The following is a 23,687-nucleotide window of genomic DNA, read 5'->3' as shown; positions in this document are numbered from 1 at the left end:
TAATCACAGATACTGTTTTTTCTTATTCTGCCCTTCATACCTTGTACAGAGTACACAGTCCCTTCCTCCAATAAGCTTTTCAATACCCATTTAATTTTTTTTTCCCTTTCCTCTCTCCTTATAAGAAAATGTCTACGAATGGCCGCTGAGTACTCTGGGACCATTTACTGTGCTTGTACCGACAAGCAAGGGGCTCAAAGGTACAAATGTAAGTAAATAACAGAGAGGGTTTAAAATTGGGGAAGATTCAGCTCCTTCAGAAATCTCATCTGTGTTAAAAGTGTTTTGCTGCAACAGATTCAGAACTCTTTGCTCCATACATACACATCTAGGGGGCAGAGACAGTCTTTTTCCTGCTTGAAAGAAAAACATAATAATGCGGCGAGTCAGAGTAGAATGCAGTCGAGTAAGTTTTGGATGGTCTCACATGGTTATGCTCAAGGTTTTTTCACTTGATTGAGACAGGGTCTGAATTAAGATCAGAATTTTCAGCAGGAAGGCCTACGGGTCACCTTTTATGCAAGGGATATTTAATTTTTTTAATTTTTTTTTTTAAGTGGCCTAATATGCAAGTGGTCGGAATCCAGAACCTTCCCCTGAAGTCAGAACAACTCTGGAGGCACTTACTGCTCATGCAGGGACATAAGGGTATAATCTGACCTCAACTGAACCAAGAGAGCCCTCCACTTGGTTCAGATCCTATCAACTCACTTCAGAAGAAAACGTATCATTTCAGAATGTAACAGGTGGAGGAAAAAAAGCATTCACCGTGAGACTTATTTTTAGATGAAGCCTGTATTAAAATAAATCTCTGCTCTTCTAGATAAAGGATCTTCTGAACAATAAACAGAAAGCACAGTACTTCGTGAAGCTCCATGTAATTGCTGGTCAGTTGAATACCAGTAGCTTGAATAGTACTAATGTAATATATACTTTGACCGGCAAGTCAGGAGAGATATCAAAGGGAGAAAAGGTAAGTGGCTTTCCAGCCTACCTCAGCAAGAATACTACTCTCTGTTCATTCAACAAGGAGTACAAATGGTCTTTCCACAACTTGAAACCTCGCCAGTATCAAAGTTCCCCCTAAAATAACTGAAAACAAAAGTTACCTTTAGAGCTGCATCACCCCTGAGTGACATAGTGGTCTTACACAGACCACTCTAAAAATGATTGCTAAAATTAAATCATCTTAAATCTGCAGGGGAGTGGAGAGGGAAAAGCCCAGAGCTTGAGCTGGAAACCTGTGCCTATTGCTTACACCGAGCAAGCACCAACTGCACTGCAGATCCCACCTCCCACTGAGCATCAGCTTGGGCATCCTTTGAATGACGCAGCATAAATAAGTCAATATAAATAAAATGCATATGGCAATTTATCATTAAAAACATGGAGTAAATTTTGTCATTAGCCCAGCTTATATGATGTCAGAAAACATCACGGAAGCCTGATCCCACAGTCCAAAATAATTGTTCTCTACAGCTCATATACAAGATTTTATAGTATAGGATTATTTGCTCTTGGTCCATTAAATATCTGTTAACAACTTGAGCCTATATGAAGGCTGAAATCAAGTACTTCTCATGTTTTTTAGTAGATCAATGGCATCTGAGAAGAGAGATCTATTTTATTTCTTTAATGAGTACACACTCCATTTGCAACAGGAAAATATCGTTGCTGTCTGAGGCCTGTTAGTTTCCTGCAGGCTTCAGTACAGTGCAGAATCAGCAACATTTTGTTGTTTTAAATATACATATAATATAAGGAAATGGGTTGTAGTCCCTTAAGCTTACAGGAGTTGACCCCTTCAGTACAATCACATTTTAAATCATTTCCTGAGAGACTTTTATTACTAGCAGTCATCAGAGCCCTTTTTGGTACACTGCTCTCCTGTCCCCGCTTCTCTTCTGAACTTTGCTGTTCTGGAACAAAATAACATGGTCCTGATCCAAAGTCAAAGGAATTTTTTCCATTTCCTTGACAGGCATTGGAAGCAACCTTTAGCCTCCCCATATTTAAATGGCCCAGGTGCTGGCATATTCAACATGCATACTCACTCTGTTGTAACTACATAATAAAGACCTCACTATCCATTGCCTGACTTCTTCCAGGATAATCAATTAAGAATCAGAATCCAAGGAGGAAAGAGGAAAGGAAAACTTTTGCAGGGAAATATTATTGCTTCCAATGGGATTGTGCATATTATTGACAAAGCCATGGACAATGTGGAACCAACATTTAAAAGCAGCAAAGAGGTGAGCTAAGCTCTATACATGCAATATCTGACGTTCTTTTAAAATAGTTTCACACTAATTGAATGCAAAGGAAGATGACTGACAGCAGCTAGACAAACTCTACTGAGTTGACCACTGTGCGTCAACTCAGAGAACCAACATTCAGAGTGAAAGGCTGTTGTCACGGCAAACAGCTGCTGTTCTGCCAGGCAGGTCCATGGAGGATTTGGTTGTAGTCACTGCATTTCAGTTGCTCCTTGGGGAACTGGCAAGAAGATCAGTGCATTTCACTGAATATCAGAACAACATACTAAAAGGAGGGAAGTCTGGACAGATACCAGGCAAGACTCACATTCATATAATCATAGAATCATTTAGGTTGGAAAAGACCTTAAAGATTATCAAGTCCAACCACAAACCTCACGCTGCCAAGCTGTAGAATCATAGAATGGTTGGGGTTGGAAGGGACCTTCAAAGGTCATCTAGTCCAACCCCCCTGCAAGGAGCAGGGACATCTAGTCCACCACTAAACTGTGTCCCTAAGCACCACATCTACATGTCTTTTAAATACCTTCCCTTCCCTAGGCAGCCTGTTCCAGTGCTTGACAACCCTTTTGGTGAAGACATTTTTCCTAACATACACCCTAAACCTCCCCTGGTCTAACATGAGGCTGTTTCCTCTTGTCCTGTTACTTGGAACGAGAGACCAACACCAACCTTGCTACAGTCTGCTTTTGTAGAGAGCAAAAAGGTCTCCTCTGAAACTCCTTTTCTCCAGATTAAATGATCCCAGTTCCCTCAGCCACTCCTCATAAGATTTGTGCTCTAGACCCTTTGCCAGCTTCATTGCTCTTCTTTGGACACACTCCAGCACCTCAATGCTTTTCTGGTAGTGAGGGGACCAAAACTGAACACAGTATTCAAGATGTGGCCTTACCAGTGCCAAGCACAGGGATACGATCACTTCCCTAGTCCTGCTGGCCACAATATTTCTAATCAAATATTGTCCCCATTCACACCAGCAATGCACACCCAACAGGCTAATATTGTAAAAAGCGGTAATTTTGGGTTTGGTGCCCTGTTTAGCACACTTCCTAGAGAGTTCATTTCTTATATGGTGTTTTTTGCAAATATTTTATCTCTCTGCCCTTTCGTCTTGAGAATGCAGAGATGATAACCCTTTCCCCGCACACATACAGTTTGTATGTTCCATGACCACAGAGTATTTCAGGACAATGAAAAACTAACTATAAGCCAGTAATAGCACCAGGACAAGAGTACTACCATCTCAGCCATTTCCAGACAACACAGCCACACAAATAATAAGGAAATCCAAATGTATTAAGATCTATAATAACTGAGACTCATACAGTAATTCAAAAGGTGTCTTACAAGAATTATTATTCATTCTATGTTCACAACTAAAATAAATCTTACTTTCATCTTATTTCAGGAAACCATAATGTCAGTACTTCAAGATAATGAAAGATACAGTCAATTTACATCTTTAATAGAGGTAAGGATGCAGAAAAGCAATTCCATAATGCTATTTTCAGATATTTTTCAATATTTATGTGTAATTTCACTTTTATTTTTAAACCAAAACAGAAAACTGGCCTGGGAATGGATTTACAGCAGGACAACAGGCCTTACACAGTCTTTGTTCCAAGTAATGAGGCTTTGAGTAAAATGAAAGCTGAGGTTCTGGATTACCTGCTTTCTGCAGAGGTATACTCTTTCTATAATGCAAACCTGTCTTAGATACTAGATATATTTGGAGATATATAGCAGATACATACACACATTGTCTGGTGTTCATCTAAGCTAAGCTCCTCTAGGCTTAAGCCATCTCTAACAATTAAAGATCAAGACGACACCTAGAGCTCCCATTGTATAAAGCAACGACAATCCCCCATGCCAGGCCCCTACTCCCCTGCTCTTGCCTGGACAGCACAGCCCAGACAGCCACATGGCAAAGCCCCGAACCCTCTCTTGGAAGGTGTCACCCCTGATGGGAAAAGTCAAGGGCAGCAGATGCCACAAGGGCCCCATTGGCTGGGGGACACTGCTGGTGGGGCCCCAGGAGGTGGATATCAGCATCCTCTCCCCTGGACACCTCCTGCCTTTCCCAACACATAAACAAGTTGTGAAAGGCCTGTGCCAAAATAAAAGGTGATGTAGGGGGGAGAGCATGGGGTGGCAGGGCGCATGCCACCAGCTGAGGACCACCACTGGCCCAGAGGTTTCTGGTGCACCAGCTGGTGATGCCATTCTCATCCCCATGTCCTCTCATAGGCCAGGCTGGGTTTGTGTGACTCATTTGGGGCTAAAATGTCCTCTTTTCTGCTTTGGCAGGGTTCATGGAAGTTGCTGGAGCTGGTCCGATACCACATTGTCTCCGATACTGAGGTGAGCACAGCTGCTTTCCTGACCCAGAGTGTAAGAGCATTTTCAAACCCTTTGCCACTCTGAAGGCAGAATTTTTCCAAGAACAACCTCTACTCAGTGCTGCACAGCAAGGCTGCGAACCACAGCTATGCCTCTGCCTTTACTAAGAGTAGTCACATAAAAGTCACTAACAGGGAACATAAACCTTTCACCTCAGTGCCGCTGATCAAAATAAAACCCTGCTAGGAGGCATGGGGTAGTCCTTGAATCACGGCAAACAAACTGTGTTGTGTCATACTAATCTGTTGCAGGCAAGTAACTATTTCCACTTTAAAATATACCTTTTGGTGATAGGGACTTAGCCCAAGTTGGGGGGAATTTAAAAAAAAATATATATATACATTCTTATATACATATATATATATAGTCATCCTGAACCATAGACCTGCTACCTTAGCCAGCTGCAGAGCAAGAACCACTGTCAGGGGTGCTGTTAGTTTGGCAGGCCTGCAGGAACAAGCAGCAGAAAAAGTATTTGTTGCTATCGAAATCAAGCTCTCTCTAGTCTATTCTGCTAAGATTAGTCTTCTGTTTATCAGAAGGAGGTGCTTTTGTCATCCTCTAAGTAAGCCCCCTGATTTTTCCTACTGGAAACAAAGAGCAGAACCCAGCAACGCCACCAGCAACCAAGGCTAGAGGAGACTGAAGGTCATCCCCGCCCCAGCCCCTGCTGCGGGGAAGGAAGGATGTGCTCGTATCCTTAGCAAAAGGCCCTGCTCGTGGTGTCCAAGGCGGAGGTCATTCCTAGCACAGAGTGGGATCACAGGGAAGCGGGGCATGAGACCCTTCACAGGATATCAGCACCACGGTTTCCACAGTGGTCTAAGGATGCAAATAGGGGTTATTTTTAGGGAGAGGTGATAACTTTACTTAGACTGGTTGCTAGAACTAGGAGAAAAAAATATCCTTTTGGGCAACAAGCTCTTCAGATACAGCAACCAGCAAGCTCAAAGTTTAATCACTCTAACTTTGTTAGACGAGTGAGTTAGTCAATGCGAGGCTGCCCATGCAGCTAGAAGAAAAGTTGACAGGGTAATTCACTCACCCTAAAGAGAAAGGTAGTCTTTCTTGTGAAATCCATCTGGATTTGAAAAGAATAACTATATCAGATTTCTTTCAATCAACTTTTGTTCATTTCAGCTAGAGGTTGCCAGCCTCGTCTCGATAGAGCACATCAGAAGCATGGCGAAGCAGTTCATTTACTTTAACAGGACCAGCACTGTAAGTCAAAGGCAGCTTTCACCTGGGAACAGCTCTCTCCGATCTATGCAGCTGTTTGCATCCAGGGGGAATTTAAAAAAGGGAGGAGAGGGGACATTAGCAGAGGAATTTCTTGCTATACTGAGGCAGAAATTTTCAATTTGCCATTCCCATTTACTGTTAGAAATTAGCATTATAAAGGATGCAGAGCAAATGACTGGTATATAAGGACAGCCTGCAGTTTCTTTTTTCTTATGATTAGCCTCAGTCAAGGAATGATCCTCATTTATCCTCTGCCTAGTTTTAATTTTAAAAAATTATTTAAAATATTTTAAATTATTCTGTTACATGTTTTGGTTATTTTAAACACCTTTCAGAGTACACAGATATTCTCTCATTCCCTTTAATACTATAGTCTCTGATCCTGATGAACCTAGTGAGCACTTTTTTAAAGGTGTTAATTTGTCGATACTTCTGCTAAGCCAAACTTACGTGATATGTTGAACTCTCTTCTGTTCTTTGCATATTTTAGCCAAATATCAACACTCTAGAGAAGAGATGCATCTATGAAAATTCTTGTAAAGGCAGAGCAGTTGTATAAGTAAATGCCGAAGAATACTTTCTTTTTACCTCCTGTGAATTTGTATGGATCACAGATGCTCTCTCGATTTCTTGCCCTTTGTCAGAGAGAGGACCAAAGCATGCTTATGCCCACTGAAATCAGTGCCTGAAGTCATCAGTAGTCTTCCCATTTTGACCAGTCTTTTAGTCACCACTTCCAGAGGCTAATAGTGCAGATTAAGAGGAAAACTTTAGATACTGCTGCTGTAGACCAATGTCCAAGAAAATGTACAATATATGCATGCCTCTTGAAATTAAATTATCAGAAGTTGAGAAACTGTGAAAATTGTATTAATAATTTATTTCTTCATAGGGACAAGTCTTGGTGAGTGGAGAAGAAATGGAAGAAACAGATATTGTTGCAAAAAATGGTCGCATTTATACTCTTGCAGGAGTCCTTATCCCACCCACAATTGTTCCAATTCTACCACATCGGTGTGATGCGACAAGAAGTCAAGTCATAACGGTAAGAAAATCATGACAAATCAACAGCTCTCAACTACTTCACATAATGTGCTCCAGCTTCCTATTGACTGCATTTTCCAATATTGCCCATAAAAAGGGGGGTATTTTTAGAAATTAGTATGTCAATGACATACACCTGGCTATCAGTACTGCACAAATACAAATAATTTGCGAACAGGGAACTCCTATGAGCACATCCTATGCCACTTTAACACATCTACTTCTTGCACTAGTCCTTTTAAATGTGTTGTCTCTCCAGTTGAATGTTTTCCCCCAGTTCCTGAATTCCACCTGTGCATACAAGTACACGGTAAGCTGTGTCAAGCTCCCAGGAAAACTACTTTAGACCACAGTATTCAGTATTTTCATTTCTACTAAAAATGCAGGAAGATAAAATATCAATGTAATAATTTACTTTATATATTAGAAATATGTTCTTTTGAGAAGCTATGATTTCCCATAGCCCTGCTTTTTTCCAGTTTTCTTCAATTGAGGAATTAAAATATGTTTTCATATTTCAAAGGGTGGATTTTGACATACTTTGTTCAGCTTGGTAACACAGGACAGGCCTTTACACTTGTTAACATTCAGATACTATTTCTGGTAAGATGACTGAGTATCAGACCGAGCTTTTAGTTTGCAGCAAGTGTGGTTCCAACGAGCTGTTACTGGACCACATTCAAGCACACATCTGGACCAGCAACAGTTCCGGTACAATAATGAAAAACATTTACTGTCTTAACTTACAACAGTCCAGAACTACAGCCTTGAAAGAGGTTCCCAGAAGAGCTGGACAGCATCAAATTTTGATGAAGAAAACACAAGAGCTGGCAGTAAAGAACTATTACCTCTGGCAGTAACTACAAAGTGTTGTATGTGCAATATAATAACAAACCAGGCAGAGCACTGAGCCACAATCTCCTGTACAAAAAGCAATCAACACCTTACAAATTCAAACTACATTTAAGTAATTTGAATTCCCTACCGGGAACCTACATAAAATCTGCATCTGACATTGATCAATCCTAAAGCAACAACATGAAAAATTATTTAAAGACAAAACAAATAGCATCTGTCACAACAATTCTTCCTTAAACTGAAGTAAGGAACTTTTGTCACCTTTGAAATCTTCATGCATAGTTTAAAATACAGTTACATATCCAAAGCTTTAAGCAGAGCACTGCTACCAAGGAGAATACCAGAGGAAGCAGTGGCTTTGCTGTTCTTACCTGCCATCGTTCATCTTCATCAGTCTCTGAAAACAAGAGCAATGTCACCTTGTGAATACTACTTGTTGTACCAGTGAAAAGTGACAAACCTTGTGGGAACTGGCAGTTGTACACATCTACAAGAACTGTGCATCTGTAAAGATGAAACCCTTATGTTAACACATATGTATCCATGTAACTGTACCTGAATGCTGGTAGCAACTGGCGGACTCAGTATCTTGCTCCACCTCTTCCCAGAGGTCATCACTCCCACAGCAGGCTTGGTGGAAGGGAGTATATGTCTATGCTTCAGACACTTCCGTGCAAAGGGAGTATCTTAATCTACTACTGAAAAATGGGCAAATTGGACTTTGCATGACATGTTTTCCTGTCCCCTCTCTGTGGCGTGGCAGAGGGGGAGAGACAGGACTCCCATCCTCAGGAAAAGAAGGGAGCAGGTACACCTCAATGGCTGAGACTATCCCAAGTGAGCAAATAGGTTACACTGAGCAGCGCTGAGCAGCAGGGAGAGCAACACCAACAGTGGGAAACACTTTCCACAGCAATCAGCCAGATTATTAAGTTCTAAGGGAGAAAAGAGACACTTGTAGGGATTTTAAAAAATGCAAGGTAATCTAAAAGCCTAAGTAAACTTCAACCATGACTACACAGTTTATCAAAAAGCTTGTATAATGCCCAAATTTATGTGTCAAAATACATCTGACCCACAGACCTTTAAAACATCATGGTGGCATTGGTACCTCAACTATTTGATGCTCAAGTGCTTTTGTAAGTCTGTTCCTTTATTCCTTAAAGTGCTGTACAACATGAGGGACTACTAAATCCAAACCAGTACTATATTTTTTCCCTGCAATTCCAGTGTTAAATCTGCCGGCTAAACGCCATAATTTGGGTTCGTGGTCACTTGGCCACTGATTATGAAACAGAGTAAAGCAACACATCAGATGATGGCTCAAGGATTTATTCTAACTTGGCTGAAATGCAAGACATCAGCAGTCACCAGCAACGCAGCTTTGACAAACTCCATATCCACACCCAGAAAGGCTCAGCCTCTCTGAAGTTATTGCACTTTGGGCCTGTCAGAGGATTCACCTTTAAAACTGCCACTGGAGCTTATATCTCCCCAGTGCTGTAATTGCCAGTCTCTGTCACCACCACATGGTGATAAATTAGCTAGTGGGAAAAGGCAACTGAAAGGTGAAGACATAAAAATAGTTCTACAACACCGGATGATAGTGGAGTACAGATCTATGACATGAGAGCACAGAGTATTTTTCTCTCCACCACCTATTCACAAGACAAATTTCTGTTCACACTGTCTATATAAGAGATTCAATTAATTTGTGGTCTTCCTAGGAAGAAATAAAAGACTTGTCATAAAAATTAAGTATACAGACTGCACCAGACCCTCAGAAAATGTTAGTTAATTTATTATACCAGGTTGAGCAAAGGACAACAGTGCATTTGTGCCCATGCTTATCTTCTGTTTAGGAAGCTGCCATTTCTTTAAAAGAAGGGAGTGGGGGAAGGACAAAGAAAGACAAAAAGGGGAAGGTGGAAATGAACAACCACTCAGCAAAAATCAGAACCAGCAGATACAGCCCTTGTGCTGCTGTTGGGTTCCAGACCCATGATGTGACAGTTAAAAGTCATACAACAGATGTACTTAAAATTTACAGGGTATATCATCTATAAGTATGCATCTCAGTAGTTTGTATAATGCCTTTTCAATGGACTATCCTTATTGTTTTCATCTAGGGTGTCTGCGTAAGTTGTTTATCACATACATCAGCCACCTGTCCGCAGGATTCAACGCCCATCGTAAGTGATGTTTCCTGACAGATTCCCCAGTTGTACAAAACGCATAGAGGGAAGGGGTCACCACATCTTGATTATTGTTCTCCCAATATAGCAAGCAAAAGAACCAGATATTAATGAAGGAAACTGCATTAAAAAAACATGAACATAAGCAGTACTTTAGCCTCTTTTAGCAATAATTGAAGAATAAGGTAATTTCAGCATTATTTTGTTTGCTGTTGCAAGATCCCTCACAGACTTAATGTAAGTTCTGGCTCTTTTCTCAGGTAAAGTAAGATCTGTTTTGGATAGGCTTTAGCAGAAAAGAAAGGTGAGGAATAAGAATTGCTACAATTATGCTTTGAGTGTTAGTAAACAAAAAAAATAGAAGAAGGATGCATTTAAAATAGACTTCACATCTGTTAAACATTTATTTTTTATTAAGCATCCTCCCAGAAGTAACTGTCTGCAGAAGGAGCTTCAGAAAGGACTGAAAAATCTTCCTTCTGCTTTGCATCTAAGAGATGCAAATCTGGCTGCATGGTTCTCAAGTCTAGCTACCATAGGAATATTATTCCCCATGTTATAAATATTCACTGGTAGTTAGTCCCGTATGCCATATTCAGTAATAACCTATATGCCACTATTCAGTAATAATGAAAAGAAAGTTCATATTATGAAAAAAACACATAATTTAATAAAATTTTAATGCAACACTATAACAAGGTGCTTTCTGTTCTCCAATTAAATTATGTTATGATATTAAGACTATATCACAGAATAATACATTTCTTAGAAATACTAATGTTTCCATTTTGTGCATGTTCCAGCCTTTCTCAAAACGGAGATGCATTATTGAAGGCCCAACCTTTCAAAAAACTGGCTGTGCGAGATTCTGCTATGTAACAATAAAGGTACAAGTGTACAGTTCCTTAAGGTGAAATGTATATAGAAGTTTTCCAAAATATTGTCTTTTTTTTATTGTGAACTTTCCTTTTGGAGTTGAGAGATGTTTGGAGATGTCCATGTAGTTTCCATATCCTTCTATGGGGAGCTGGGAGGAGCTACTGTAAATCTCAGAGCAAAATACCTGGCAAATTCCAGTGAGGTTTTTTAGCTGCCATACTTTATTGACAACAATGCTGTCATACTCTGTAACTCGGGAGTTTTCACATAAGACTCCAAGCCCAAATGTTGTCATTGCCCCATAGAGCTTCACCAGTGAAGAACAGGACAGCTTGGTCCCCTCTGGTCCCAGCCCCTCCTGTTCCAGGACTTCACACAATATTGGGTAACAATGAACGGGAAACCTTCTGAGACCCACACTCCACTTGCTCTGCTTGGCAAGTCTAGTCCTCGCAGAAGTCGTTAGCCCCTGAGAAGTACTTAAACCTGTCCAGCTCCCAGGGCTCCTAAGTAGCCTTCTGCATTTCATGAAAACTGTTAAGTAACAAGCAGAGAAGTCCACAAATCCACTAGCTTTGAGAGCTTTTTGCTAATTCCTATTTCCCTTGAATCACACATGTAAGTGAGGTTTTTCTCTAATACACTTTCTGTGCTCTTGATAAATAAATGGATCAAGCAGCGAATTAATGAATAAAACAAAAGATGCAGCCAAGAAAAACATTTAGGGCTGTGTGGTGGCTCAATCCCACACTGGTACAGAGGGGAAGGAGGAAGATCAAAGCAGCGTGTTTAGCTTTCACGGCATCTCCCTAGGGTAAAACGTATCTTCCAGTTCCCAATCTCAGATGGAAAGGAGACTACCTGCCTCTGAACTGCACTGCATCCCACAGGCAAATGTGAGAGTGCACAGAACATGAGCAGGCACTCACAAGCACCTTCGTAACTGGTGACAGGACGGGGATTTCTGACACTGACGAGTCTGATAAGAGCAAAGGGAGGTTCCGATGGTCTGTGTATCCCCTTCTTGGGCAGCCAGCACACCACCCGGTTTTAACAAGGCCATTGCAGAGGTGGTTCTGATTCAGCAGAAGCCTTTTAAGAGCCAGCTACCCCTACAAGTCTTTGCTGGAGGGCCAAAACACGATGGAGAGTTGTCTTTTGGGCACTGCCTCCGCACTAAGGCACTGGGAAAGAGGATATTTACTTTATTTCACAGGAACCAAAGTGTTGCAAAGGCTTCTTTGGCCCTGACTGCAGTCCATGCCCAGGAGGATTCTCCAAACCCTGCTCAGGAAACGGGCAGGTAAGCAGAGCATCCAGCAGCACCCTGTACTCTCACGGGGGGGGAGAACAGGCTGTGTCCCCAAACTCCCTGAAGCACTTCAGCATGACAGGAATGTTAGGCCTCACAAGAGCTGCACTCTCCATTTATGTCCAGCGACGGCTGTGAATTTCAGGTTTAGTCACATGGAGGAGGGAAAATGAATGTGTCTTGTCTCAGATGTCCAAATTGCAGATTTCTATGGTTCCAGCACCCAGGCAAGGCTGGGGCTGGGTGACCCACTCTGATACTTTTACTTTGCACAGCACAGGGTAACGTCCCAGCTCACTATTCTCACTTTAAAATTGCAAAGGAAGGTAGAATAGACTGCAGCAAAGTACAAGCACAAGGAAAGCTTTTTACTTTGAAACATTTTTTTTTTTCATAAAAGCTGAGGTTCCTCCTGGTAGTCCATCATAGTCATAATATGGATAGGCATATAGTCTCTTCTCCAGGTGAAGGATAAAGATTTATTTCAATTTATACATAGAAATCACCTCTCTTCCATATCACAGTGCATGGATGGCCTGGATGGAAATGGGACCTGCGTTTGTGCTGAGGGATTTCAAGGCTCACACTGTCAGTTCTGCTCAGACCCTGGCAAATATGGACCTCAGTGTGACAAAGGTGAGTACAGCCGCACTTCCTCAGCCCATGAGCACGGGCTATTTCTTTTGGACCATAGTAACATTAAGGCAGGAGTTAACTGTTTGCTAACCAGTTTCTACAGAGGATGAGCAAGATCTTCCTGGAGTATTTTCATTTCTTATTTCAAAGGGATACATCATAAGTGCAGTCAGTGAAAATCTTCTCACTCACTTGATTGGGCTTTCTGCAGGGCCTGTAGCTCGCTTTATATTAATTTACTGTTCTTTTCATTTCTGTCTCCCTCACATAAGTAACCAAAAAGAAAATCTTTATTATTCCATTCCCGTCTGCTATTGTCCATGACAGAACAGATTCTGCCTCCAATGACAAGCATATGTAATCTAAGAACAACTCTATAAACAGATTGTGTTTAGGGCCACTTAATAATGATCCTTACTGAATAACTTCTGATCTACTGAATAGCTTACAGTTCTAGCAGTCATCTTCTATATACTGACAGACTTACTGACAGATTTCCTGTTCTAGTTGAAGATGTCCCTGGTGCTTGCAGTTGGACTAAATGACCTTTAAAGGTCCCTTCCAGCACAAACCATTCTATGAGTCAAACCTGCTATGTCAAATCATACTACATTTGAGAGTCTATAGAATATATAACATCTAATACACAAAGCCATTTTTAGTCTTTTCTGCTGTGAAACAGCCTATCATTCCTGAAACAAAGCTCACTCAAAGGTTCAGAGGTACATGGACAAAAACCAAAAGACAAATTCCATAAGAAAGGGTGGTACTGCCTAAGCTCCAGTCCTGCCAAAGCAGTACGTGTTAGCCTAACTAGTCACCACTGGCACTTACTGGGATTGCAAAAGGCTTACCTACTCTGTCCTTTGCACACATTGCTGTGTCTCCCAGTAGCATTAATCAGCCCAGCCCCAGCAAAGTGATGGTAGGTCTGTGCTTCTGCTCTGTGTACTAGCCCAGCACTACGCAACTTGTAGGATTGTGGACTCAGTATTAAAAGGCTTCCCATATCACTGAAAGTACACCGAAAGTTGTGCAATGGAATAACTTCAGTCTTAATAGCCTAGGGCATAGTATTTTGTCCCTGCTTCTCTGAAGTACTATGCCTGTCGTTGATAGACAATTGTGCTATAAAGACAAGACAGATTTTAAATAGTTATCCATCAAACATACCTGAAAAGACATCAATGTGATAAATAAAGAGTAAGTCCCTCAACAAAGTGAGACTTTCAAAATAATAAAAAAAAAAGTTTAGATTCTAGATAAAAATGAGGACATAAGTAGAGGATTCATAAGAAATGCTATGTAAGGATAGGTGTCTTTTACCACTATGAAATGGCACATTGTAATTTATCTCTGGTAGAGTGCCTCTGCATTTATGGGCAGTGCGATAACCGAATAGACAGCAATGGGATCTGTCTTCCTGGATCATGCAGAAGCGGATACATGGGGAAACTCTGTGATAAGGAGATCATTCCCTGCAAGCCCTCCCTACAGCTCTGCCATGCCCATGCAGACTGTCAGCTTACAGATGGTGCTGTGAGGTAAGTCAGTAACTTGCATCCAATTAACATCAACTATGATGCAGCTCTTTCCCTTTTGCTTGATCAAAACAGTGCCTTGTGGCAGTACAAAAACATCAGCCTCTGAAATACTGCTATGCAGCAAATAAGCATAAACATGCACCACATAGACCTTGAGTTCCAAGATAGTAATTAAGAGTTCTCAATGCCCTACCCTATACCTTATATTTAGCACTGATAAGATAGATGCATATGGATCTGACCCTTGTTCAGAAGGCTGCCTTCCTGCCAACATGTACAAAGGCTGTTAGGAACCTCTTATTTCTACCCATCCCTTAGTGGATTAGGAGTTTGAGCCTAGCTGAAAAACAATGAAACTCTCAAGCAGTTTGGAGATAGAGAGCTCACTCTGGTCAGCTTAGGTAAGATTTGCATGCCACACCACCACGGACTTCAGCACAGGCTCTCCAGTCCAGACAGGGCTGGTCACAAAACTGTGTTAGTGCCACAGCTGCTTTGCACTTGCCTCATACTCACCTTCACACACAGCAAGTTTGCCTTTTGCCGCAGTGTATTCATGAGTCACCACAGAAAGCAAAATGAGGGATGCTGCATAACATGAATGCTTAAGAAATTCCCCCCAGTATGGGTTAATCCTGGGGGGGAGACAAGCCAGGGAAACAGAGTGGCTCATAGTGTTGCACTGTCACTGAAAGCAAGAGCAACCCCTGCTCATAATTAATTTAGAGCTATTGGCTCTCTTATGCAAAGATCACAGCAGCACAGAATTCATTTCACTCCCCATCTCATACACAGAGAATGGATCCCTGATTTGACTTAATCAGGCAATATTTTGGAAAAAAAAAAAAAACCCATAATGTATGCACTAAAGCTATTTGCTTCATGAATCCAAGGTTGCCAATTTTAAGCTGCTTATAAATAGCATGCTATAGTGGAAAACAATCACTTCACTTTACAGCTGTCCTATAACATTTAATGCATCCCTCCTCTTTTCTCTCTAGCTGTGTTTGCAAACCTGGCTATGAGGGAGATGGTATGAGCTGCAGCAAAGTTGATCCTTGTGCTGCTTCAAACCCAGGTGGCTGCAATGTCAATGTAAGTATGTGCTTTTCCTTCAGAGCCTGACATCGTAGAAAAGTGGGCAGTAAGGAGGGTTTGGCCAGGAACTTTTGCAGAAAAGTCATGATTTTCACTGCAGTTTCAAGCTCTTTTCCCAGATAGCAGGATCACTATTGCTTAGACAAGCCTTACACCTAAAGCCAGATGCCACCTCACTGTCCTGAACGGATGTCTCTGCATCCTCCCCCCAGGCTGAGTGCATTCAGACAGGCCCAGGAGAGCACACATGTGTCTGCCAGGCAGGATGGACAGGCGATGGAAGGGACTGCTCAGCCATTAACAACTGCCTGCTGCCCACCGCATCAAGGTGCCACAAAAATGCCACCTGCATATATGTCGGGCCGGGTCAGGTACGCCCTCTCACATTCATTGCCGCCTTCAGCACTAGTCCTCATCCATTTTGCTCTGCTGGTGCTTTCTGCTCTGTTTTCTTCCCCAACCTCTCCTCTCCCTCCCAGCCACAAAGTTGTTTCCACACAGCACTCTCTACCCAAAGCAGTCTCCTTCCGTTCCTGTCCCAGCGCTCCCGCCCTCCTACACGGTGGTGTTCTGGCAGGAAATACTTTTTAGTAAATGCGTTAATAGATGTCAAGTCTAAAGGTCCTCTGGAGATATTAAATCAGTGTCATTCCACTGAAGTCAACAGAGCTACACAGAAACACAGAAAGACTAATTCACCACGTCCAGAATACGCACACTATTTTAATCATCTTAATGAACTGCTGTGTTTCATTGACATGACAGAATGATTGCAAGTGTAAGGATGGATTTCGGGGGAATGGAATTGAATGCACACCCATAAACTCATGCCTGGAACAAAATGGAAAATGCCATCATCTGGTGAGTAATAAATCATTCCCTGAACAAAGTGTTCAGATACATATCACACCTCACCTCCCGCGCACACCATAGAATTTCCTTGCCATTTCAAGCCTGCAATTTCTGTTTGAGTTGGAACAAAGCTTTCCAAGTAGCACTACGTGCACCAAAAATGCTATGTGAACCACGTCAGTATGGCACGTGCGCTGAGGACAGGCTGCAAGGGCTGTTCGCAATTCTGCCTGTACAGAAGGACTATCTCAAGCCTGGAATAAATAAATACTGTGTCTCTACCAGCAATTACAATTTAGATGCACTAGCCTGTTGAGGTGTTTACCCAAGTCATGCATCTCTACGCAGGCATCTGTCAGCTTTATCAGTAGCTGCATGTGTTCAGCAGACCTGCAGACTCTCCAGTGCCTACAAGAGCCACACCAACCTCAGGCAGGATACGCAGGGACAGAGCTAAAGCAGAGAGCACTGGAGAGCAGAGGATGGATCTGCCATCATCGGATGAGGGACCAGGGCCCAGTTTTTGCAGGGAGGAAGTAAGAAAGGATGGAGCAAGGGTTTAGATTCCCACAGATTTAGTGCGTGGTGAGCAGGTGAAGGAGTTAGTGCCCTCAGCTGGTGGAGTTTGTCCTCCAGGAGGGTGTGGATGTCCATGGAAGATGGTACGAAGATCCTTTTAAGTTTACATTTGTATACGAATGGGTATAAGCCTCAGTAAGAGGCTTTACAGGCCATCCTTGCTTTTGAGTGGTCTCCTGAGTATTTCATACATTTTCTCTCTTTCTGGTTCAAAGGCAACTTGTCAGTTTGAGCCTTCTCATGGCTGGCAGTGTGTGTGCCCAAAGGGCTATGAAGGAGACGGTAGAATATGCTATGGAAACGCTGCAGATGTAAGTAAGATGGTCACCTTCTCTGAGCACAGGACCTACTGCACAGTTCTCACACTGGATCTTAACCAGAGAGTTAGCAAAGCCATTATAAACAGTTAGAAAAATGTGATGCCCACCCATGCTATCTGCAGACAGTGTTCCTGCTGGAGACTCTTGCCTGATACGAAAAAAAAAAAAAAAAGATCTGTTGTGTTTAAAAACACAGCTTGGAAAGGAGCCTAAGGGATCCAAGCATATTTCTTTAAGACAAATTGAAAAAAAAGCAGCCCCAGAGGCCCAACACGCAAGAAGTGCTAAGCCCTCACCTCCCAGCTGGGAGCAGCGAGCACCCAGCTCTTCTGAAGTTCTGCCTTGACGTCTATCTCAGTGGAAACGGTTAACTTATCATGTTAAAACAAACCATGCTGACCGGCAGGCAAACAAAACCAAAACAAGTAAATTGGTGAAATAAATATGCATTTAACAGCACTGGAGAAATTAAAGTGTCAGCTGTCCCAGCCGTTGGCAATAATCTTACATGGCTCTCGGCACTATCTGCCATCCCTGCTCGTACCATCATCTATCTCTGTTTGAAGTACTGTGGTAGAATAAAGGTTGTCCACACACAAGATGCTATGTAAGATGGTACAAATACCAACCAAAACAATTAATTTTGCATGGGGTTAAGAAAAGATTTATATTCCCAGAAAATGAACGCTCAGCGTGAGGTCAGTACACGTTACGTACCAAGGTCAGGCACACCTAATACACCTAAGCAATAGATGGCCTGATTTTCAAAAGAGTTGGTAACTCGCCATTCCCATTACCAGAAAGTATCAATGCTAGAAAAACACAAATGTCCTGCCTTTTTCACACGTACTGAAAACCTCCTCCTCCATGTCACATCAGCCAAGCCAGACACAGTGGGTTACACCACTGGCTACAGCAAGAGTGCTTTGGTACAGCTAGTTATTGCTTGCATACTCATTGTTCTCTCTTTCTCTTTCTAAACAGGAGTTATCCACTCTGTCAGAAGCAGCCGCATTTAACCAATGGATTGATGTAAGTATACTTTATGGTTGATTTTTTTCGGTATGTTCAAGTTTGCAGAAATACATGAGCGAAATAGGAACCTCACAACAATATTCTCATCACACAGCGGAGGCCCAAGCTCTGGAAAGGCAGAGTGCCTTTTCCCACCCGTTACAGTGAGGCTGATCAGCTGGTTCCCTACTTCTGCCTGAAAACCAAATTCTGATCCCAAATTCAGGCAAGCGAGGAAGCTCCATAAACAGAAGAGCAAGTTACAAGCCCATTCTTTGAGGCAGGGGGCTACGTAAGCCATGACTTACTCTCTACAGAAATATATTGCAGTCCAGGGTACAAGCAGAGCTTGAACATGCACCTAAGTGGCTCCTTCCAACTTCCCTCATGCAATAAAACTACAAGTAAGTGGGGAGGGAAGGCAATGTATTACCATCCCCATTTTCTCTGTGCCCTGTGCCAGGAAAACACAACCGTATGGCTGGTCACTGTGCTGCTCCCACAGCAAGCAAGGAGGAAAGAAATTCAATCTGTGCAGCCTTGACTGAGGTGCAGGACATGAAGGAAGAGATTAGTTTGCTTGTCTTCAGATTAGGGAAAAAAACATCAATTTAGATGGAAAAAAAAAAGTTATAGATAGATTGTTACTGTCTAGTTTTTATTTTCACATGCTATCATCTATTACAAGGGCAGCAGTAACATTTGAGGTCCTACCCCACTGTGGTTGGCACTGTATGAATAAAGATCAAAACGAGCTTCTCCCACAAAAAGCCTAAAACCTAAGTACAAGAAGTGTATAGCAAACCTGGCAAACAGAAAGGAACAGGGGTATGTTAATGAATAGCATCAGAAGCAGAAGTCACAGCATATTAGCTGCTTTCACACTTTTCAAAGTTAGACAGCTTGGGATCATTAAAGCACCCAATTGCAACAGGGACCTCAGGGAGCTGCCTAAAAGAGAGGCCAGTGTGGCTATTTAAATTAGTTATCTGCCTGGCCCTGGGCTCAGGCTGTAGCACTGGACACTGTGAAGAGAAACTAATGAAGTTAAAGAAATGAGCACAACAGGAAAGACTGTTCACCTGCTAATGTGCTCTTTAGAAAATTAAGGAGGGGAGGAGGGAATCCAGGAGCATATTCTGCATGATCTATTGAAGCAGCAATGTGGAAATTTCTGCTACATTTCAGAGAAATGGTATTCCTTAAATTAAATAATGGTAGCTACAAATATGAGCAAAATATGGCGGTATATCCATCTGAGGAGTTTTTAACTTCATACTTGAGCAGGAATGTGATGTTTACCACTTTTCATAACCAAATATTTTTCCTGCAGGCCAGGAAGGATGAGAAAGAGAAGTCTGTTGCTATTTCTATATTTAAATATTTGGAAGGTGACAGTGATGAAGGCTAGAAAGAAAGATGAGCTTAACAGAGACAAAATTCCCAGCTATTTAAGGGAGCTGATTCCCTTCTTGACTTAAAACCCAGTATGGGTATTGAAGGGCTATCCAAAACAAGCCAGCTTCCAGGCAGCATACCAGCTGTAAAAGGGTAGAGCCCAAGCTCATATTGCTCCTTCAAGTTTTGCAGTATCAAAAATGGCAACTTGTAGAGCCTGTGAAAAGTTTGGAGAACCACATCTTCAGCAAGATCACATTCAAATCTTTAACTGTCCTTTTTCTACCCCACCAAAAAAAAAAAATAATCCACGCAACGGGACAAGTCCTCTCCAGTGGAGGCTCTCTCCATCCTTAAGGCAGATAAAAACATACGGAAAATCAATCAGGCCATGCATACTATAGAGACCACATCCCCTATCTAAAATTAGAGCTGTCAGCAGCAAGCCCCACTGGAGTGCTAGTGGGCACAGATATCACTTGGACGTCATGAAAAATCCCAGCCATATTAAATAGTCTTATTCCAATAGGGAACATTGTGTCATGTGAGTTTCTTATTTCATAGTTCATAATCCTTCTATCTATTAAACAGCATGGAGTGCTCAGTAAGAGCAGGTTACTTGAAGTTATCAGTAACCAGTAGTATTTATCACTTAGTAGCACTAGGTGTGGTTTGGGGTTTTTTGTTGTTGTTTTCTTTGGTTTTTTTAACATTCAAGCACATAAAACAGAATCCACGAGACAGACTAACTCTTGTGGGAGGCAACTTATATGTTTCCTGATAAAAAAACTCTGACCTAAACATTGCTTCTGCCCTTTAAATGCTAGCAATCTATTCTGTAAAAAATAGACATTCATTTACCATTTTTGTACAGCTCTAAATACTTTCGTTCAAGTCATTGCTCAGTATAATAGTTTTTCCTCTCCAGGCCGGTCACAAAGCATGTCACATACTCCACCTTGCTAAGAAGTCACTAGCTGCTATTTATAGATCGTTCTCAAGATGAATTATTTTACACTCTTTCATGCAGGAGGCCAAGATAAACTCGATGTTGTCCACCACCTCAAACCTAACTGTCCTTGTGCCTTCTCTTCAAGCAATTGAAAACATGGATGAAGATGAGAAAGTATTTTGGATGTCAAAGAGTAACATCCCGACTCTACTGAAGTACGTTAAACATTTTGGGTTTAGGGGGTTTTGTTAATTAATTGCTTTCCATTCCAAACAAGACTTTGGTTTGAAGCCTCTAAAGCAAGACAGCTCTTACATTTTTAAAGGGAGGGACACAGGATTCCCCTTCTAGATACAGTGGTATAAATCTTTGTAACAGTTCCACTGAAAACAAAGACGTTATTTGTATTATGTCAGAAATGTTTAAAGGCCAAGCTAAGATCAGAACATAGCTGAACTAGGTATTGTACAAACAATTCCTGCTCTAAACCAGTTTTAGACACACTAAGCATATTTATCTGAGAAAATACAAAACCTTCAAATCCAGTTAATTTCCTTTAGGTATCATGTATTGACAGGAGCTTACAGCTGTGCTGATTTCCAGAATTTATCGTCCTCTGACATGCTGCCAACATCTCTACAGAGCAACTTCCTACACTTGTCTAAAGAAAATGGGGTGAGATGACCTGCAAACCACTGTGGTATCATACATCAAACCCTGACTGTCACTGCCGCTGACTTTCTTGTATTACAAAGCCACACAGACATTATGTACCTGTATTTAAAAAAAAAAAGACCATGTCACAGAATTAAAGGAATAGATCAATTATATTGGGCCCTCTGGGAGAAACATTAACTTGATTTTCTCTACTGCTTTACCTAGCTGAAATTTGTCCACAATATTATTTATTCCTAATGTCCCAGTAGCTGCTGCAAATGCTAAAGAGCCTTGTAGCCAAGCGGAAGTGCAGTCCCTGTCTGCAACAGCCTCTGTGAACTAATTTAAGACGAAGAGCATAAAGAAAAGCCAGTAACTTATTTTAGGGAACTGGGAAGGTAGGAGGAAGCAGTGAAACCGCGCACATGTCTACATGCGCAACTTGATAGTCCCAAACCACCCGAAGGTATTTTTAATGGTAAATAACTACAACTGACAGCCCTTCCCCCTCAGCCTTTGTATTTAGTACTCCATCTTCTGAGGAGGATTTTCTGGTACATTCAAGCACTTCATCTCCATTAACGGAGGGAAAAGTTCCCCTTGCCTCCATGCCCCAAGGGAAAAAATCACGAATGGGGTTCTTCAAAGCTGCACAGACATGGGAGTGTGTGATTTGGCACAGGAGCATATCCTGCCCTGGGGCGGGGATGAGTAACCCACTCCGAGTAACCAGCCCAGTGCAAGCAACCCCATGGCTTTGCCGATGTGCATTCAGGGAACAGCACAGAGTCCCAAACTCGCCTTTCCTGCGCACAGCTCCCTGAGGGTCACCCAGCCTCCCGTGAGGACTGGCACAAGCGGAGCTGTAGAAGGGCCCCAGGCAAGCATTTGGGAAGCTGTGGAAATCCATGGAGTGAAGTGCTGGGAAAACAACACCATCGCAAAGCGAAAACAAACCCTCTCTCCTCTCCCTCTTTCAGAACCTCACCCTCGAGGGTGCTCACATCGTGGCTGGCGACATCGCATCCACAAATGGCATCATACACGTCATTGATAAGGTATACAGCCACATAGGCAGGATTTGTTCCTCTGCACCACGAGCAGTGGGAAATAATTAACAGCTGTTGAAAAAAAAAGTATTTGCACAGAACAGCATTTTGTCCTGTATCTGGTCCATGCAGCTGCAACCACAGCACGTACACGTGCACTGACATGGGATATCTGCTCCCTTTTCAGGTTCTCACCCCGCTCCGCAGCACCGTCATGCCAAGGCTGCTGGCCCGCCTGGAGCAAATGCCTGATTACTCCATTTTCAGGGGCTACATTATTGTAAGCTTTCACATCCTTTTAAGAATAGAAGTGGTTCTCTGCTTTATTTGCGTTTGGACCGGTGTCAGACTATCAGTGGTCATTCTGCTTTCTTTTTATGTGTTTCACAACAGCAATACAACCTGGCAAATGAAATAGAAGCTGCAAACACATACACAGTCTTTGCCCCAAATAACGATGCCATAGAAAATTACCTAAGGGATAAAAAGTCAGCTACTCTGGTACGTATTACTCACAAGACTTGTCTTAAGAACTCAGTGTCTCATCTCAGTTTCAAGGGCATGGATTGAGAGGACACAGAAATAGGAAGAGGGATTTGTTTTCCATAAATCCAGTAAGTTTGGTTTTCCTTTTAAAATGAGAGGAGTTGAGGAGGGATGGGTCCACCTATATTTTCCTGGCTTGCTGGAAGAGCCCAGCTATTTGTTCTGGGTTTTGTCCTTCTCTAGATTAAAACCATGCTGATAATATCCAAGACATTTAATCAGTAGACTTTTTTGGTTTTTGTTTTTTTTTTTCACAAAGATGATCAGTACAGGAATGACCAGGAATTACACTGAAATGTGTTTCCTAGGTGAACAAGTCCAGTCTCCTATCATCACTGGCAACGTCATCATTAATAATGCCACAAAATACTCTGACTCTTTCTTAAAACTATCCAAATGCTTGCTCTGTCATTCCTATAGGAATGTTATTGCCCAGACACCTTCTGCAGACTGTTTCTAATTCCAGTTTACAACCACTGTTAGCCAGTCCCAGGGCTTAGAAAAATTTCTGAAATTTTCCTGGATAGAAAAACTTCCTTGAGCAAACCCTATTGCTTCTACCCACTCCTGGGAGTCCCACCCCAGGCTCATGCCTGACCTGGCCATGAGCTCCTCCTACTCACACAGACATGTCCATCCCATCTCCCCTGACAACATCAGTGCTCGTGCCCAGAGCTAGTTTATATTATTCGGACAGCACACCTCTGGCCAGTTTATACCCCTTTATTCTTATGCCAGCAATATGCTTTAGCTGAAACAACTTTCTCTCTAGCATTTGTGCCCTGACATATTTACAAGGCCAAACAGCCTTCTCAATCCTGTCAGTCTCCTCC

At 42.1% G+C, this 23,687-nt stretch overlaps 1 protein-coding gene across 1 annotated transcript in view; it reads left to right on the top strand.

Annotated features, from left to right (window-relative positions):
* STAB2 (stabilin 2) overlaps positions 1–23,687 on the top strand; it is an 83,213-nt gene that overhangs the window by 22,500 nt on the left and 37,026 nt on the right. The window contains exons 11-33 of the mRNA XM_086754371.1: positions 126–208; positions 824–973; positions 2,109–2,252; positions 3,685–3,747; positions 3,840–3,959; positions 4,587–4,640; positions 5,820–5,900; positions 6,814–6,966; positions 9,953–10,015; positions 10,822–10,905; positions 12,114–12,200; positions 12,734–12,845; positions 14,209–14,389; positions 15,391–15,484; positions 15,700–15,858; positions 16,253–16,348; positions 17,134–17,229; positions 18,223–18,270; positions 20,681–20,817; positions 21,163–21,277; positions 22,240–22,317; positions 22,496–22,588; positions 22,702–22,809. Coding sequence (XP_086610497.1) covers positions 126–208; positions 824–973; positions 2,109–2,252; positions 3,685–3,747; positions 3,840–3,959; positions 4,587–4,640; positions 5,820–5,900; positions 6,814–6,966; positions 9,953–10,015; positions 10,822–10,905; positions 12,114–12,200; positions 12,734–12,845; positions 14,209–14,389; positions 15,391–15,484; positions 15,700–15,858; positions 16,253–16,348; positions 17,134–17,229; positions 18,223–18,270; positions 20,681–20,817; positions 21,163–21,277; positions 22,240–22,317; positions 22,496–22,588; positions 22,702–22,809 — 2,399 coding nt within the window. The remainder of the gene's footprint in view (positions 1–125; positions 209–823; positions 974–2,108; positions 2,253–3,684; positions 3,748–3,839; positions 3,960–4,586; positions 4,641–5,819; positions 5,901–6,813; positions 6,967–9,952; positions 10,016–10,821; positions 10,906–12,113; positions 12,201–12,733; positions 12,846–14,208; positions 14,390–15,390; positions 15,485–15,699; positions 15,859–16,252; positions 16,349–17,133; positions 17,230–18,222; positions 18,271–20,680; positions 20,818–21,162; positions 21,278–22,239; positions 22,318–22,495; positions 22,589–22,701; positions 22,810–23,687) is intronic.

This window comes from Chlamydotis macqueenii, chromosome 1, assembly GCF_036417535.1.
Source record: "Chlamydotis macqueenii isolate bChlMac1 chromosome 1, bChlMac1.mat, whole genome shotgun sequence".
Lineage (NCBI taxonomy): Eukaryota > Metazoa > Chordata > Aves > Otidiformes > Otididae > Chlamydotis > Chlamydotis macqueenii.
This window is presented reverse-complemented; position numbering and strand designations above follow the sequence as displayed.